The sequence below is a fragment of the Geotrypetes seraphini genome, chromosome 17 (assembly GCF_902459505.1).
Source record: "Geotrypetes seraphini chromosome 17, aGeoSer1.1, whole genome shotgun sequence".
Classification (NCBI taxonomy): domain Eukaryota; kingdom Metazoa; phylum Chordata; class Amphibia; order Gymnophiona; family Dermophiidae; genus Geotrypetes; species Geotrypetes seraphini.
This window is the reverse complement of record NC_047100.1, coordinates 30,297,570-30,315,899: the sequence shown is the minus strand read 5'-3', so window position 1 is coordinate 30,315,899 and position 18,330 is coordinate 30,297,570. Positions and strand designations below refer to the sequence as shown.

General features: G+C 50.4%; 1 protein-coding gene across 5 annotated transcripts in view; it reads left to right on the top strand.

Annotated features, from left to right (window-relative positions):
• Positions 1 to 18,330, top strand: part of MST1R (macrophage stimulating 1 receptor) — a 112,305-nt gene that overhangs the window by 27,812 nt on the left and 66,163 nt on the right. For all 5 annotated transcript variants that reach the window (XR_004537408.1, XM_033926707.1, XM_033926710.1 and 2 more), the window contains exons 6-8: positions 4,165 to 4,343; positions 14,212 to 14,347; positions 14,889 to 15,034. Coding sequence is in view for 4 of the 5 variants with exons in the window: in XM_033926707.1 (XP_033782598.1) it covers positions 4,165 to 4,343; positions 14,212 to 14,347; positions 14,889 to 15,034 (461 nt within the window). In the remaining variant the exon portion in view is untranslated. The remainder of the gene's footprint in view (positions 1 to 4,164; positions 4,344 to 14,211; positions 14,348 to 14,888; positions 15,035 to 18,330) is intronic.

Genomic DNA, 18,330 nt, shown 5'->3' with positions numbered 1-18,330 from the left:
TATATGAGAGGCCGAGAGGTCCAGCAGATGGGACTCCGCCCAAACCATGAGCAGAGCCGCCTCCTGCGCCACCGGAGTGCTCCTGGTGCCTCCCTGACGATTGACATAAGCCACCGCCGTGGCATTGTCCGACAGCACTCTGACCGACTTGCCCAGCAAAAGGGAGTGGAAAGCTAACAGCGCCAGACGGACCGCTCTGGTCTCCAACACGTTGATCGACCAGGCGGCCTCCTCCGCGGACCAGGTGCCCTGAGCTGAGTGACCCAAACACTGAGCCCCCCAACCCAGGAGACTCGCATCCGTCAGGAGCACCGTCCACTGCGGGAGATCCAGACCCACCCCCTGAACCAGGTGAGGGGTCCGGAGCCACCAGCGCAGACTGCAGCGCGCCAAGCCTCGCAGGGGAACCGGAACATCCATCCCGTGCCTCTGGGGAGACCACCTCCGGAGCAGAGCATACTGGAGAGGACGCATGTGGGCCCGCGCCCACCTCACCACGTCCAGGGACGCCGCCATCGACCCCAAGACCTGGAGGAAATCTCGCGCCCAAGGACACCGGGACGCCAAAAGCAGGCGAATCTGAGATTGCAATTTGCTCACCCGGCCCTCTGGGAGGAAGACCTTCCCCAAGGAGGTGTCGAACAGCACCCCTAGGTACTCCAGACGCTGAGCCGGGACCAACCGATTCTTGGAAAGGTTGACCACCCAGCCCAGCGACCGGAGAAACTCCACCACCCGAGCCATAACCCGGGAGCTCTCCTGCAACGACTTTGCCTGAATCAACCAGTCGTCTAGGTAGGGGTGAACCAGGATGCCCTCCGACCGCAAGGCTGCCGCGACGACCACCATCACCTTGGTGAACGTCCGGGGAGCCGTGGCCAGACCAAAGGGAAGCGCACAGAACTGATAGAGCCGCCCCAAGATCGCAAAGCGCAGGAAGCGCTGATGAGAGTCCCGAATGGGAACATGCAAGTAGGCCTCCGTCAGATCGAGAGAAGTGAGGAACTCCCCCGGCTGAACCGCCAGAATGACCGACCGCAGAGTTTCCATGCGGAAAGAAGGAATCTTGAGAGCCCTGTTGACCCCTTTCAAATCCAGGATGGGCCGAAAGGTCCCCTCCTTCTTGGGCACCACAAAGTAAATGGAGTACCTGCCGGTGCCCCACTCCAGAGGGGGCACCGGCACCACTGCCCTGAGATCCAGCAAGCGCTGCAGGGTCTGGCGAAAAGCTTGCGTCTTCCCTGGAGACTGACATGGAGAAGCGAGGAAAAGGTCCGGCAGAGAGCGGGCGAACTCCAGAGCATAACCGTCCCGCACCACCTCCAGGACCCACTGATCGGACGTGATCTCGGCCCACTTTGAGAAAAATTCGCGCAGCTGGGCCCCCACCGGAACCAAAGGGGGCGCCGGCAAGGAGTCATTGCGCAGGACGGGAAGTGGGGGAGCCGGCAGATGGATTCCCTGCCCCCCGACGGGCCCCCCGAAAGGGCTGCATGCGCTGAAAGAACCGACCCCTGGAAAATCCCGGAGCCGGGAAAGAAGCAGTCCCACGCCCAGGGCGATACTTGCGAAACTCCCGCAAACGCCCCCGGGCAGCGCCACCCCGAGACGCAGGACGGGCACGGTCCTCAGGCCGACGGGGAACCTTAGAGTCCGTCAGAGTCTGAATCAACTTATCCAATTCCTCCCCAAACAAAAAAGACCCCCGAAAGGGAATTTTAGTAAGTTTAGCTTTGGACGCAGCATCCGCCGCCCAAGCGCGCAGCCACAAAATACGCCGCGCGGCCACTCCAAAGGCCATAGACTTAGCCGAGATCCGCACTAAGTCATAAAGAGCATCAGAGAGGAACGAGGCCGCCATCTCAATCTTTGCCACCTCCTGATCCACCAGAGACCAGTCATCAGACTCCCGATCCAGGACGCGCTCAGCCCACCGAAAAACGGCGCGAGCGACCAGCCCCCCACAAATAGCCGCCTGGACCCCAAAAGCCGAGACCTGAAAATTGAGCTTAAGGATATTCTCCAATTTGCGCTCCTCAGAGTCCCGCAAGGCAGACCCGCCCTCAACAGGCACGATATGCCGCTTAGAAATCTCCGAGACCACCGCGTCTACGACTGGCGATACTAAAGTAGCCCGATCCCCCTCTGGGATGGGATACAAACGAGCCATGCTACGCGCCAGACGAAACACAAAATCCCGAAAATCCTGACGCACAGGAAAAGAGCGGGAAACAGGACAGACCCCCTGAAGCAGAGGGGCCCCCATACGCGGGGTCTCCGGCGGCGCAACTTCAAAAATGCAGCACCAAGGAGACCTGCTACATCAGGTCTAAAAGCTCATCCCTCAGAATAAAAAGCGCACCACGGACGCATCTGCTCTGGAAGACGGGAAACCCGCCGCCCCGCTGCCAGCGGGCGTCCCCTCTAGAGGATCCTGGAAGCCCGCCAAAGCAGCCAGGTCCTCAACCATGCCAACCCGCTCCTCCGACCACCATTCCGCAATCCAAGCCCCCCCGCGGGCGCTTGGATGAGGGAGGAGGAAGAGGGGACGCCAAACGAAAAGAGGGAGGCAAAGCCATAGGGGGCGCGGAGGGAAACCACCCCCGAAACCCCCCAGGTGCACGTGGGACCCCCAATTGCCTGCACAAAGAAAGAAAATAAATTGGGGACAAAAAAACCCCTGGGGGTCCCCAGGGACTCCCTGCCCCAGCAGGGGTCCCAGCTGAAACCTGCCCCTGTGTTTGCAATACAGGGGGAAGGTCACCTGAGGTTGCAGACAAAATGGAGGGGCCAGACAGAGAAAATGGCGAAGTTCCCGCCAAAAAAGCTCCCTCCATGGCCTGTAGCCGCTGAGAAGGCTGAACAGTCCCAGCCGCTAAAACAGGCAAGTCGGCATCAGCTGTCAAAAAATCAGCTGAGAGGGAATCCTTCGGGGAATCCCTCCGTGGGCGGTTGGAGAAGACCGGGCTTCCCCACTGCTCCAAGCCGACTCGCGAGGCACCATCGGCGGGGAGCTCTGGGCGCCTGCAGCCGCTGCCGACGGAGCTCCACCACCTCACCGACCCAAACCGCCGAGTTCAGGCCGGCCGCGAGTGCCTCGCGGCTGGACCTAATTGTGTCCCCCTCCCCCGGAGAAGGGCACAATTGCTCCATACGCGACCTAGCTAGAAAAAAGTGCCGGTTAGATGAAAAAATACAGTAAAATACAGTTTTCTTAAAGGGAAACAACCCTCCAGACCAGCACTACCTCAGGATTTTTTTTTTTTTTTTTTTTACAGAACAGACTCCACAGGCTCTCGAAGCAATATGCCTTGCTTGATTTAGGGGGCAAGGCTTACTGCTGAGGCTCCTCTAAAATAATGTGGGGAGGTGGAGGAAGTGGGGGGAGGGACCCCGCTCGAGACCCGCCGGGTTTGACACCCCCGAGGTCGGACGGACCCCCAAACAGGGCCCGCCCAAGCTCTGTCCGGCCAAAAACAGGGACTAGAAACCCCCTAAACAAATTCCAACAACCCTACCAAGGGAGATGGGTACAGATCACTCAACACCTGCTGGAGACTGAAAGAAGACTGAGGGAAATAGAGAAGAGGGGATAGGATATACTGTCCCACAGTTTTGTTTTCAGTCTCCACCTGCTGGTCATGATTAGATATATACCCATTCGTAAAGTTAACCTCTACTGGTCTGGAGAGTGCTAAAGAAGTCAAATTTTTATTAAAATTAGTCCAATGTAAAGATATCATCTTAAGTCTATTTTCAATTTATTAACTTTTATAAACACGAGTATCACACTATTTTATCCTGAATTAAAAATAAATTTCTTTTTCCTGCCTGTATGTTCCGACCATTGAGTTCTCTGATTTCTGCTTTCTAATCTAATCTACAATTTGTGAGTCACTCTATGCCTACATAAGAACATAAAAATTGCCGCTGCTGGGTCAGACCTGTGGTCCATCGCGGCGGCCCCCAGGTCAAAGACCAGCGCTCTATTAGACACTAGGCCTACCATAGGTTTAAGGTGACCTTGAAAAAGAAGTAATTTTTGGTTCTTGGTTTATGAAAGGTTGGCCATCCCTGTCCTAGACATGACCATTGTCTTTTTCTATAACCTAAAGCCTATCATTTCTAACCATGTCTTTCTCTCTCTCTTATCTGCTCTTCCAGTTTTACCCAAAGAGCGCCCCTTTCTCTGGCAACACTGAGATGATAATCTGTGGCAAAAATTTCCAGTCTCAGCCCTTCTATGGTGCTCCCACCAACTCTCCAATTGACCCTGATACACACCAGGTCATGATAGGACACAGGCGTTGCACTGTTATCCCCAAGAACAGCACAAGCAGGAGGTAAAGCATAAGCTGCTTCTGGTATTGGGGAGCACTGCTGACTTGTTGGAGGGAGGCACTCTAGCCATGGTGTGTGTTTCCAGTCCTTGATGGCAGGACAAATTTTCTGCAATGAACATACATGCAAGAGATTTACATACATTGGAAATTGAAGGCATGCATATTTATTAAGGATATACAGTATAATCTCGTTATAGTGGACTTGCATATAACGGACAAACAATTTGGTCCCCAGAGCAGCTTTTAGCTGTACTTTTGTTCGGCTATAATGGACATGCAGGCTCTGCCTACTAGGCGCATGGCGTACCGGTGATACAGTATCAAAATGCAGCCTAGAAGAAAATGACAGAGTATTTTTCTTTCCAATGACATAATGCTTTAGAACATGTTTTAGTGTTCTGGTTTTGCAATCATTTCGTGCCATACCAATGTTTTGCTGGGTTTTGTTATTGATGTTGCTGATATGCTTGTGCAGAGACTGTTGTTCTTTGATTGAACGTTGTTTCAAGTTGACCTAAATAAAGTTTAACAGACTTTGAATATAACAGACTGTTTTTCCAGGTCCCTTGAAGTCCGTTATAACGAGATTATACTGTACTGAAAACCTATTCTATGGCAGCCTTCAAGGATTGGAAGACCAAGGCACTATGGGAAGCATGCTTTCAGGATGACGTGTGTAACACATTGCTTGCACATATGATGACATTTAGTGACCCATTGTGTGATGGAGTACATTGCTGGCAGGGTGAGAATGTATGTGTGTGTCTTTGTATGTAATATGGTACAGTATTGTCATAGTGATAGATTAGAGAGTTGTGTGGGGACAGAAATCAAATCTATCCCTGCTGAAAATCGAATCTGTCATCACTAGAATTGAAGCCATCCTCACCCGTCTCTGCAAGTAATCTCTTCCATCCCCGCCCATCCCCATAAACTTCAGAAGTGGTATTTATTTCATTTGAATTAGAGGGTCTGGTAGAGACCCATTTACAAACAAAGACTAATTTGGAATTCTTTAGCACTCTCCAGACCAGTAGAGGTTAACTTTACGAATGGGTATATATCTAATCATGACCAGCAGGTGGAGACTGAAAACAAAACTTTGGGACAGTATATCCTAGCCCCTCCTCTCTATTTCCCTCAGTCTTCTTTCAGTCTCCAGCAGGTGTGAGTGATCTGTGCCCATCTCCCTTGGTAGGGCTGTTGGAATTTGTTTAGGGGTTTATTGTCCCTGTTTTTGGCCGGACGGAGCTTGGTCGGGCCCTGTTTGGGGGTCCGTCCGACCTCGGGGGTGTCAAACCCGGCGGGTCACGAGCGGGGTCCCTCCCCCCACTTCCTCCACCTCCCCACATTTTTTTAGAGGAGCCTCAGCAGTAAGCCTTGCCCCCTAAGTCAAGCAAGGCATATTGCTTCGAGAGCCTGTGGAGTCTGTTCTGTAAAAAAAAAAAAAAAAATCCTGAGGTAGTGCTGGTCTGAAGGGTTATTTCCCTTTAAGAAAACTGTATTTTACTGTATTTTTTCATGTAACCGGCACTTTTTTATAGCTAGGTCGCGTATGGAGCAATTGTGCCCTTCTCCGGGGGAGTAGGACACATTTGAGTCCAGCCGCGAGGCACTCGCGGCCAGCCTGAACTCGGCGGTTTGGGTCGGTGAGGTGGTGGAGCTCCGTCGGCAGCGGCTGCAGGCGCCCAGAGCTCCCCGCCGATGGTGCCTCGCGAGTCGGCAGGGAACGGTGGGGAAGCCCGGTCTTCTCCGTCCGCCCACGGAGGGATTCCCCAAACCGCCGACGGTCGGGTTTTAGAGGATTCCCTCTCAGCTGATTTTTTGACAGCTGATGCCGGCTTGCCTGCTTTAGCGGCTGAGACTATTCAGGTTTCTCAGCCGCTTCAGGCTATGGAGGGAGCTTTTTTGGCGGGAAAACCGCCATCTTCTCTGTCTGGCCCCTCCATTTTGTCTTCCACCTCAGGTGACCTTCCCCCTGTTTTGACTATGCAGGGGCAAGGTTCTGCTGGGTCCCCTGCTGTGGCAGGGAGTCCCTTGGGACCCTCGGGGGGTTTTTTCTCCTGAATTTTTCTTTTCTTTATGCAGAGCCTATTTTCAGGCGGCTGGGGGTCTCGGTTGCGCCCAGGGGGTTTCGGGGGGTGGGTTTTCCTCCGCGCTCCCTGCGGCTTTGCCTCTCTCGTCTGGCGTGACGTCCCCTCCGCCGCCTCCCTTGTCCAAGCGTCCGCGGGTGTCGTGGGACGAGAATTTGTGGTCGGAGGAACGGGTCGGTCTGGAGGAGGACCTGGACCCTTCTGAGGAGTTCCAGGACTCTCTGGAGGGGACGGAAGCTGGCGGCGGGTTGTCGGATTTCCCGTTCTCCAGTGACGAGGCGTCCGTGGTGCGCCTTTTTCAGAAAGATGAGCTGCCTGACCTTATTCAGCAGGTTTCTTCGGTTTTGCGTTTTGAGGACGCGCCGCCGGAGACTCCGCGTGTGGGGGACCCCCTGTTACGGGAGATCCGTTCCGTTTCCCGCTCTTTTCCTATGCATCAGGATATTCGGGATATTATTCTGGAGCAGTGGAAAACGCCGGAGACGCTGTTTCGGCTGGCGCGCAGCATGGCTCGCCTGTATCCCATTCCTGAAGGGGATCGGGCTACGTTAGCTTCGCCAGTCGTGGATGCGGTGGTCTCGGCAATTTCCAAGCGGCATACCGTGCCTGTTGAGGGCGGTTCTGCCTTGCGGGACTCTGAGGAGCGCAAATTGGAGAGCATCCTTAAGCAAAATTTTCAGGTCTCTGCCTTTGGGGTCCAGGCGGCTATTTGTGGGGGACTGGTCGCTCGCGCCGTGTTTCGGTGGGCGGAGCGGGTCTTGGATCGAGAGTCTGACGACTGGTCTCTGGTGGATCAGGAGGTAGCGAAGATTGAGATGGCGGCCTCATTCCTCTCAGATGCTCTATAGGACTTGGTGCGGATCTCGGCTAAGTCTATGGCTTTTGGCGTGGCCGCAAGGCGTGTGTTGTGGCTGCGCGCTTGGGCGGCGGATGCTGCGTCCAAAGCTAAGCTTACTAAATTTCCCTTTCGGGGGTCGTTTTTGTTTGGAGAGGACTTGGATAAGTTGATTCAGACTCTGTCGGACTCGAAAGTTCCCCGTCTGCCGGAGGACCGTGCCCGCCCGGCGTCTCGGGGGGGTGCGGCCCGGGGGCGTTTGCGGGATTTTCGCAAGTATCGCCCTGGGCGTGGGGCTGCTTCTTTCCAGTCTCCGGGATTTTCCCGGGGTCGGTTCTTCCAGCGCATGCAGCCCTTTCGGGGGGCCCGTCGGGGGGCAGGGAATCCCTCCGCCGGTTCCCCCGCTTCCCGTCCTGCACAATGACGCCTTGCCGGCGCCCCCTTTGGTTCCGGTGGGGGCTCGGCTGCGCGAATTTTTCCCCAAATGGGCCGAGATCACGTCTGATCAGTGGGTCCTGGAGGTGGTGCGGGACGGTTATGCCCTGGAGTTCGCCCACTCTCTGCCGGATTTTTTTCCTCGCTTCTCCATGTCAGACTCCGGGGAAGACGCAGGCTTTTCGCCAGACCCTTCAGCGCTTGCTAGATCTCAGGGCAGTTGTTCCGGTGCCCTCTCCAGAGTGGGGCACGGGCAGGTACTCCATTTACTTTGTGGTGCCCAAGAAGGAGGGGACTTTTCGGCCCATCCTCGATTTGAAAGGGGTCAACAGGGCTCTCAAGATTCCCTCTTTCCGTATGGAAACTCTGCGGTCGGTCATTCTGGCGGTTCAGCCGGGGGAGTTTCTCACTTCTCTCGATCTGACGGAGGCCTACTTGCATGTTCCCATTCAGGCCTCTCATCAGCGTTTCCTGCGCTTTGCGATCTTGGGTCGGCACTATCAATTCTGTGCGCTTCCCTTTGGGCTGGCCACGGCTCCTCGGACGTTCACCAAGGTGATGGTGGTCGTCGCGGCAGCCTTGCGGTCGGAGGGCATCCTGGTACACCCCTACCTGGACGACTGGTTAATTCGGGCAAAGTCGTTGCAGGAAAGCTCCCGGGTTACTGCTCGGGTGGTGGAGTTTCTCCGGTCGCTGGGCTGGGTGGTCAACCTTTCCAAGAATCGGTTGGTCCCGGCTCAGCGTCTGGAGTACCTAGGGGTGCTGTTCGACACCTCCTTGGGGAAGGTCTTCCTCCCAGAGGGCCGGGTGAGCAAATTGCAATCTCAGATTCGCCTGCTTTTGGCGTCCCGGTGTCCTTGGGCGCGAGATTTCCTCCAGGTCTTGGGGTCGATGGCGGCGTCCCTGGACGTGGTGAGGTGGGCGCGGGCCCACATGCGTCCTCTCCAGTATGCTCTGCTCCGGAGGTGGTCTCCCCAGAGGCACGGGATGGATGTTCCGGTTCCCCTGCGAGGCTTGGCGCGCTGCAGTCTGCGTTGGTGGCTCCAGACCCCTCACCTGGTTCAGGGGGTGGGTCTGGATCTCCCGCAGTGGACGGTGCTCCTGACGGATGCGAGTCTCCTGGGTTGGGGGGCTCAGTGTTTGGGTCACTCAGCTCAGGGCACCTGGTCCGCGGAGGAGGCCGCTTGGTCGATCAACGTGTTGGAGACCAGAGCGGTCCGTCTGGCGCTGTTGGCTTTCCACTCCCTGTTGCTGGGCAAGTCGGTCAGAGTGCTGTCGGACTATGCCACGGCGGTGGCTTATGTCATTCGTCAGGGGGGCACCAAGAGCACTCAGGTGGCGCAGGAGGCGGCTCTGCTCATGGTTTGGGCGGAGTCCCATCTGCTGGACCTCTCGGCCTCTCATATAGCCGGAGTAGAAAATGTTCAGGCAGACTTCCTCAGTTGTCACTTCCTAGATCCAGGAGAGTGGTGTCTCGGCGCCGAGGCGTTTCAGTTGATAGTGCAGGCTTGGGGGCAGCCCCTGATGGACCTGATGGCCACGGGTGGCAACGCCAAAGTGCCCCGCTTCTTCAGTCGTCGCAGGGACGGTCTGGCCGAGGGTCTGGATGCTCTTGTCTAGCAGTGGCCAACGGAGGGGCTGTTGTATGTGTTCCCTCCTTGGCCGCTGGTGGGCAGAGTGCTTCTTCGCATTGTTCACCATCCGGGTTTGGTGGTGCTGGTGGCGCCGGATTGGCCTCGCCGTCCGTGGTATGCGGATCTGGTGAGGCACCTGGTAGCGGATCCTCTTCCTCTGCCTCTCTCGGACGACCTTCTGATGCAGGGTCCCATTCCCATGTTCGACCCGTCTCCCTTCTGTCTTACGGCGTGGCTCTTGAAAGGGGTCGCCTTAGCAAGAAGGGATATTCAGACAAGGTGATCTCTACTCTGTTGGGGTCCCGGAGGCTTTCTACCTCTCGGGCTTATGTGCGGGTTTGGCGTCTCTTTGAGGAATGGTGTCGGGCGCGGGGAGTGACCTCTTTTCGCGCTTCTCTGCCTCACATTCTAGAGTTCTTGCAGGATGGCCTGGATAGAGACCTGGCTTGGTCTTCTCTCCGGGTTCATCTTGCGGCCCTGTCGGCCTTTCGAGGGTTGGTGTCAGGTCAGCGTTTTATCGGCTCTTCCTGATGTGATTCGGTTTTTGCGGGCGGCCAAGTTGCTTAGGCCTCCCCTACGGCCCTCGGTTCCCTCTTGGGATCTTAATCTGGTTCTCTCTGTTTTGGTGCGTCCGCCTTTCGAGCCCTTGGACGTCTGTTCTTTGAAGGACCTTACTTTGAAGGCGGTCTTTTTGGTGGCCATTACTTCTGCTAGGCGTGTTTCTGAGCTGCAGGCTTTCTCTTGAAGGGCTCCCTTCTTGGAGTTTTCTAGGGAGCGGGTCGTCTTGCGGCCTGTTCCTTCCTTTCTGCCGAAGGTTGTTTCTCCTTTTCATGTCAATCAATCGGTGGTTCTCCCGGTCTTGGGTGGTCGGGAGGGCTCTTCTGAGCAACGGCAGCTGCGCAAGTTGGATGTCGGTCGGGTCCTTCGCTCTTATGTGCAGCGGACCCAGGAATTCCGGAAGTCCGATCATCTCTTTGTCCTCCTGGCGGGTCCTCGTCGGGGAGCTGGCGCTTCTAAGGCTATTATTGCGCGCTGGATCAAGGAGACGATTGCTTCCGCTTATCTTCTGAAACAGCAGCCTATTCCGGAGTTTCTCAAGGCTCATTCCACTCGGGGTCAGGCGGCTTCTTGGGCTGAGTCGTCGCTCGTGCCTCCAGTGGATATTTGTAAGGCTGCGGTTTGGTCCTCCTTACATTCCTTTGTTCGTCATTATCGGGTTGATGTGCAGGCGCGTCGGGACGCGGTGTTCGGTGAGCGTGTACTGGTATCGGCCCTTCGGGGGTCCCGCCCGTGAGAGGGACTGCTTTGGTACGTCCCATTCGTAAAGTTAACCTCTACTGGTCTGGAGAGTGCTAAAGAAGGAGAAATTAGGTTCTTACCTGCTAATTTACTTTCTTTTAGCTTCTCCAGACCAGTAGAGGTCCCCACCCTGTCTCTTGTTGTTGTTGTTGGGGCTGTTGCGCGGGCAGTTTTTGTTTTTTGCTGCGGGTTCTAGTATTTTTCTAGGGCCGGGGAGAATTGAAGAACAGCGGCTGTGGCTCGGCTGGCTTAGCTGGCGAGCTGTGGGGACATTCTTCCTTCGGGAATTTCTCCTCTGCATTTTCCAACAGCATTTTGGGTATGTTATTTGTTACTCCTTTCGGAGTATTGTTTTTTCTCTCTGTTTTTTTCCAGTTCTTGGTTCTGCTTGGCTATTCGGCAGACTGAGGGAAATAGAGAGGAGGGGCTAGGATATACTGTCCCAAAGTTTTGTTTTCAGTCTCCACCTGCTGGTCATGATTAGATATATACCCATTCGTAAAGTTAACCTCTACTGGTCTGGAGAAGCTAAAAGAAAGTAAATTAGCAGGTAAGAACCTAATTTCTCCATATTAATTGGGAAAAATACATACTTTGTAAATGGGTCTCTGCCAGAGCCTCTAATGTAGATATAAAATATAAATAGTCCAGCTGATGAGGACCCTCAAGCTATGTCGGCTGAAGACTTCCTCCGAAGGTGGCCAAAAATCCCTCTTACCAAGCTTGGCAGGCAGCAGCCACATCCCTAAGCCACAGATGGTGGCCCCCTTTGAAGGAATTCTTGGGGATCCCCACCAGCTACAGCAAGAGTCAGTAAGTACTTCAAAACCAGAAATGCATTTCCTTTTCTGTTCAACACAATACAAAGTCATCTGCTATATACCGTGTTTTTCCCCCAAATAATCCCTACCCCTGAAAATAAGCCCTAGTTGCCGGCAGCAGCACTTCCCCATGCCCCCCCTGCCGACCCTTCCATCTCTCCCACTGACCACGAGACCGAAATACTGTACCTTGTAACAAACGGCAGCTTTACAGCAATGTAGACGGGATGCTTTGTGGCCTTTTCCTGCCTGGGCGTTCCTTTCTGTCCAATTATTGTTTTTCTTTGCCCTTTTGGGTTAATTTTGTGAACCGGATCAAGTCCCTTTTGTCAATGACTTGGTATATAAAACTTAGGATTGGATTCCAGGTTTCAAGAAAAAATTATTCACTTAAGACAATCCCTATGTACATCTTCATCTTCATCTTCACCGTCACTCCCACACCTAACAATGCTCCCTCTTCTTGTCTCCCTATAGCTCCAGTAGCCACACTTTCCTCTTTTTTTTTTTTATCTTTATTACATTTGCAAACTACAATTATGCATGCAAATAATTCATGTACATGCAATATTACAAGAAAAGCACAATAAAATTACAGATATTAATAATAAATTATTTTCCCCCACCCTCCCACCTAGTAATCAAGAAAATAAATACCCACAAGAAACTACTTAAAAAAATCCCCAAATCAATTCCAGTACAAACCCTTTCCCCCTCCCTCCCACCCTGGATATGTATGTTTAAAGGTCAGTAAAATAAAGTTAGTTATCATTCCTTACAAAATTTAGCCAATGGCTCCCAAACATGCAGAAATTTCCTATAACTTCCCTGCTGTATAACCATCAAATGTTCCATTTTAAAAGTATAACAAAGAGATTCCCGCCAGAAAGTGTAATTTAACCTATCCTAGTTCTTCCAATTCTTCAAAATAAGTTGTATGTCAACCCTTATTACAAAGAGAAGTTTGTTATTCCTAGTAGATATTTGGCTTTTAGCTCTCATTAATGTACCAAATAGGATGGTATTGTACATCAGTACCACTGGATTTTCCAATATTTTGTTCAAGTATCAAGGGACAATAGTACAGTAAATGGTCCAATGTCCCGGCTTCGAGATGACAGCACACTTGCCTCTTTTAATCTTCAGTCATCGTCTTCCTTAAAGAAAATTAGTGTGCTTCGTAAACCTTCTTCACTTTCCACTGATCCTATTCCAGGTTTCCTTCTATTACATTTCTTGGATCCACTCCTTGAGCCACCATTGCAAATAGCCGATTTTTCCTTAGTATGGAAATGCGCAATTGCTACCCCTCTACTTAAGAGCCCCAGTTCTGATATTCTGCTGTAATCATTATTGCCCTGTTTCTAATTTCTCTTTGGTTTCAAAAATCATTGAGAAAGTTGTTGCTATCCATCTTTCTGAACTCTTATCAAGTACCAAACTGGTTTTCATCCACAGCATTCCACCAAGCAACTATACTAGACAAATTCTCGATACTAACTATGATGTGGACCACAGCATTCTCCTGCATCATTTGGCAGAACTTGGGATTCCAGGCACCACCCTCAGTGGTTTCGTTCCTACCTGATCATGTTAGACTTTCTGGATCCAACAGCTTGATTCTGGCACTCCAGAGGGATCTGTAATATTTTCCTTGTTCCCCTAACACTTTTACTTCAATCATATGGATTTACTTTCATCTATGCAAATTTTACTTCCACTCGATTCTCGTACTTCTCTCATTTCTGCTAAATTAGACAATTACTGGCTTACAACAAATAAACAAAAAATGAATTCCCAGAAAACCACACGCCATTCCTTAACCCACCCAATTTTTCAATGAAAGACTCTATTCTCTCCTTTGTTGAATCTACTAAGATTCTTGGAGGTCGAGCTTGACAAGTTCTTTTCCTTCCACTCTCACATCTCAAAAGGCCTCTCCTTTTCCTTCCTTCCTCTTCATCATATCCATTCTATCATTTTACTTCTTCATACAGGTTCCTGATGCATTTTGTTACATTCGCTGGTTTTTTCTAAACTCAATTATTACAATTCCATTCTTATTGGTCTTCCTAATTATCAGCTTCACCGATTAGTTAGTACAAAATGAAATTTGGTGACATAACCCCACTCTTGAAAACTGAACACATTTTGCCGCTTGTTATCGTATTCCCTTTAAGTATAACATTCTTTCTTTTCAGATTGCCTCCATTCTTTTGGTTCAGAGATCCTTTCATTCCTCACAGCAGCATCTGTTAATTATTCCTTCCTTCCAGAAGTTACTTCTCGATAGTCCTAGAATGTCATCCGTCTCAGTTATGAACCCAACCTTTGTCTCGGTACTGGAAGTTCTTTTTCAAGTTTCAAAGCCCAATTAAAAGCCTATTATTTTGCACAAACCTTTGAACAACTAGCTGTTCCTTACACCAATGGAATATCTTCTTAAAATGATTGTTTTGTCTACCCCCTTTTTCCCTCAGTGTTATGTAATTTGCCCATATTGGTCTTTTTTTCCAAGTATTTCTCTTAGTCTTGTATTGTTTGTCTTTTTTGTAATTTGAGGGGGTTTGTCCCCCTCCCCTCTTTATGCTTTTATTGTAAACCACATAGATTTTAAATGTTGTTTTTATATTTGTGAATTGCGCTGAACCATCACAGGGTGAAGGAGTTCATTGAGTACATGAGTGTGGGGCAAAGGGCTGCGTCGGTGTCTTGGCTCTGGGATCCTCATTCGGAATGTTCTGTTCACAGCTTAGTTTGTAAGCTGGATGTAGACGGGAGGCGAGAAGCGTCAGCATCTGCCAGTATAGCGGTGACCATCATGGAGAAGATTAGTCTTCCGTATTACATTAATGGTACTGCCACCTGCACTGGGTTTACTTTTGTGGTAAGTACCACTGCCTTTGCAATAATCAACTATTATTTTGCTGCAGAACTGAATTACAGGGTGTAAGGGTAGTATTTACTGTCAGAGCAATTTACACATTAATGTCTGATTGAATGAGTTTAGATCTAAGAATTCAAAATTTACTAGGCTGAATCGGACCAAAGATCCATTAAACCCAGCAACCTGAATGGTATTAATCTACAAACAAATCTTTTCCGAGACACAGCACATAATATGAGGTTGTGGGTGTAGTCTTAGGAGTAAAATCAGGAAATACTTTTTTTTTAATGTTTTGTTTTTATTTTGGTGAAAAAATAAACAAAGAATAACAGGTAGAGCAAAGAACAGTTGCATCATATCTCTTTGATACAATGCCCAAGAACACATCAACAAGTGTACTACAACCCCCACGAGTTCATCAGAATAGCATAACTCAGCTAGACAGAGAGTCCTCTTCGTTTGCACCATACAACATATGGAGTGGGGGGGGGGTTCCTTGCTGGCTCTTCAGTATGTTGTTGCTCTTGTTATTCTTTACTAGGAGCCTGTTATAAAGTCCATTATACCTGCATATGGACCACTGGCTGGAGGCACCGAGCTAGCCATCCGAGGGAAAAATCTGACAACAGGGATCAGCAGGGAGGTTCTGCTGAATGGGGTCCTCTGTCCCATAATTGAGGAACTGAGGTAAAAACTAAACAGGATTTCACTGTGCACACTGCAAAGGATTGCCAGTCAGTCTCAAAGTGGCTATTTGAATTTTGTTTTGCTATGATTCGAAGAACATAGCAGCTAGTCCAGATCACAAGTACCAGGCAGATCCCAAAAAGTAGATCTATTTTTCATAACTTCTTTCCGGGGATATCTGATAAGATCAGTGTACACATACATACACAGTCGGAAAGGGAAGCAACTTCTTCTACTTAAGTCATTTTTTTCTCTATAAACATTGTTTAATATATTTTATTAGCATTTAAAATTTATCAAGACCACTTCTTGTATAGAATATTGAAAAAGAAATTCAAAAATGATACATTTAAGCAAAATGAAAATATGAAATAACAAATGCTATTCTTAATCAATACTATTAATCCCAAATAATTGATCCAAGAATTCTAACGAGTGATGTAAATAATAAGTCACATTATATTTAAGAAGAAAAGTTAATATCTAAGTGCGGTAGTAGGAGTATTTCTGATGACTTTAAGTCGTTGTTGTTACATTAACCCCTTCAAGGCGTTTCATGGTGAGGAACCCTGTTAACTGTGATGGTTCAAAGAATATGTATGTATAATATTTTTATTACATAACATCATCTCCCTATTTGCTGTTGCTTCTCCACCCAAGTATGGTGGTCTTGAACTTTGATACTCAGGCTTTGTTAATATTGCCGTTCTTCTTTATTATGTAAGATTTATATTTTCTGCCTGGGTCTCATCATTTTTCTATAACAGTTTTCTATGTTATTATTTGGAAATAATAGTTAACAAAAGCAATTGTAGATGCCCAGCAACTGTGGGCACAGAATTTTTGCTGGCTTTATTTCTTGTGAACATAGGCTATACTTCACATGTTGAGTCAAGGCTGAAAATTTGCACTTGAAATGTTTTTCTTGCATACATGGGCCAGGAACAATGCGAGGGAACATTGGGTAAGATATGACTTTTCCTTCCTTAGCATCCTACTAGATCAGTCCAGAACAAGTGAGATATGACTAGAAGCTGAAGACTAAAATGGTTTCGGTCAAATTTATGAGATGGGGTAATGAAAACTGTACACATTACTCAAGGTATAGTCACACTGGAGAACTTTACACAAGCATAATGATATTCTCCGTGTTGTTCTCCATCCCTTACCAGATAATCCCCAATATTCTATTTGATTCTTTTTAGCAGCTGTAGCACATTGGTTTGAAAACCTGCATTGACTGCAAGATGTTTTCTTGGGTGGTGATTCCCATCTCAGAACCCAGCATTTTGTACCTGTAGAGTGTGATTATTTTTTCCTGTGGACAATTGCAAAGTGATGCACATATTAAAGAGTAATTCTATAAGAAGCCGCCAAGATGTAAGCGGGAACTTCAAGCACAAATTCTCTTTTCTAGCTGTGACTTTGGGTCCTGTGAACTTTCTCTTGTCTTCCTGGCAGATCTTAGTAACCCTTGTTAGCATTTGGAATTTCCATTACAAATTGCTTAATTCGCACCTGCTTCACTTTGATTCTCTGCTCTGAAGCCTGACTCTAAACATGTGACAATAGGCTGAATAAATGTGATTTCTTTAGCACTCTCCAGACCAGTAGAGGTTAACTTTACGAATGGGTATATATCTAATCATGACCAGCAGGTGGAGACTGAAAACAAAACTTTGGGACAGTATATCCTAGCCCCTCCTCTCTATTTCCCTCAGTCTTCTTTCAGTCTCCAGCAGGTGTTGAGTGATCTGTACCCATCTCCCTTGGTAGGGCTGTTGGAATTTGTTTAGGGGGTTTATTGTCCCTGTTTTTAGCCGGACGGAGCTTGGACGGACTCTGTTTGGGGGTTCGTCCGACCTCGGGGGTGTCAAACCCGGCGGGTCACGAGCGGGGTCCCTCCCCCCACTTCCTCCACCTCCCCACATTTTTTTAGAGGAGCCTCAGCAGTAAGCCTTGCCCCCTAAATCAAGCAAGGCATATTGCTTCGAGAGCCTGTGGAGTCTGTTCTGTAAAAAAAAAAAAAAAAAAAAAATCCTGAGGTAGTGCTGGTCTGGAGGGTTGTATCCCTTTAAGAAAACTGTATTTTACTGTATTTTTTCAACTAACCGGCACTTTTTTGCAGCTAGGTCGCGTATGGAGCAATGAGCACTTCTAAAGGGAAAAAGTGCTCATTGTGCTCCAGACGCGAGGCACTCGCGGCCGGCCTGTGCAAGCGGTGTTCAGGCCGGTGCAGTGGGGGAGCTCCGTCGGCAGCGGCTGCAGGCGCCCAGAGCTCCCCGCCGATGGTGCCTCGCGAGTCGGCAGGGAACGGTGGGGAAGCCCGGTCTTCTCCGTCCGCCCACGGAGGGATTCCCCAAACCGCCGACGGTCGGGTTTTAGAGGATTCCCTCTCAGCTGATTTTTTGACAGCTGATGCCGGCTTGCCTGCTTTAGCGGCTGAGACTATTCAGGTTTCTCAGCCGCTTCAGGCTATGGAGGGAGCTTTTTTGGCGAGAAAACCGCCATCTTCTCTGTCTGGCCCCTCCATTTTGTCTTCCACCTCAGGTGACCTTCCCCCTGTTTTGACTATGCAGGGGCAAGGTTCTGCTGGGTCCCCTGCTGTGGCAGGGAGTCCCTTGGGACCCTCGGGGGGTTTTTCTCCTGAATTTTTCTTTTCTTTATGCAGAGCCTATTTTCAGGCGGCTGGGGGTCCCGGTTGCGCCCAGGGGGTTTTGGGGGGTGGGTTTTCCTCCGCGCTCCCTGCGGCTTTGCCTCTTTCGTCTGGCGTGACGTCCCCTCCGCCGCCTCCCTTGTCCAAGCGTCCGCGGGTGTCGTGGGACGAGAATTTGTGGTCGGAGGAACGGGTCGGTCTGGAGGAGGACCTGGACCCTTCTGAGGAGTTCCAGGACTCTCTGGAGGGGACGGAAGCTGGCGGCGGGTTGTCGGATTTCCCGTTCTCCAGTGACGAGGCGTCCGTGGTGCGCCTTTTTCAGAAAGATGAGCTGCCTGACCTTATTCAACAGGTTTCTACGGTTTTGCGTTTTGAGGACGCGCCGCCGGAGACTCCGCGTGTGGGGGACCCCCTGTTACGGGGGATCCGTTCCGTTTCCCGCTCTTTTCCTATGCATCAGGATATTCGGGATATTATTCTGGAGCAGTGGAAAACGCCGGAGGCGCCGTTTCGGCTGGCGCGCAGCATGGCTCGCCTGTATCCCATTCCTGAAGGGGATCGGGCTACGTTAGCTTCGCCAGTCGTGGATGCGGTGGTCTCGGCAATTTCTAAGCGGCATACCGTGCCTGTTGAGGGCGGT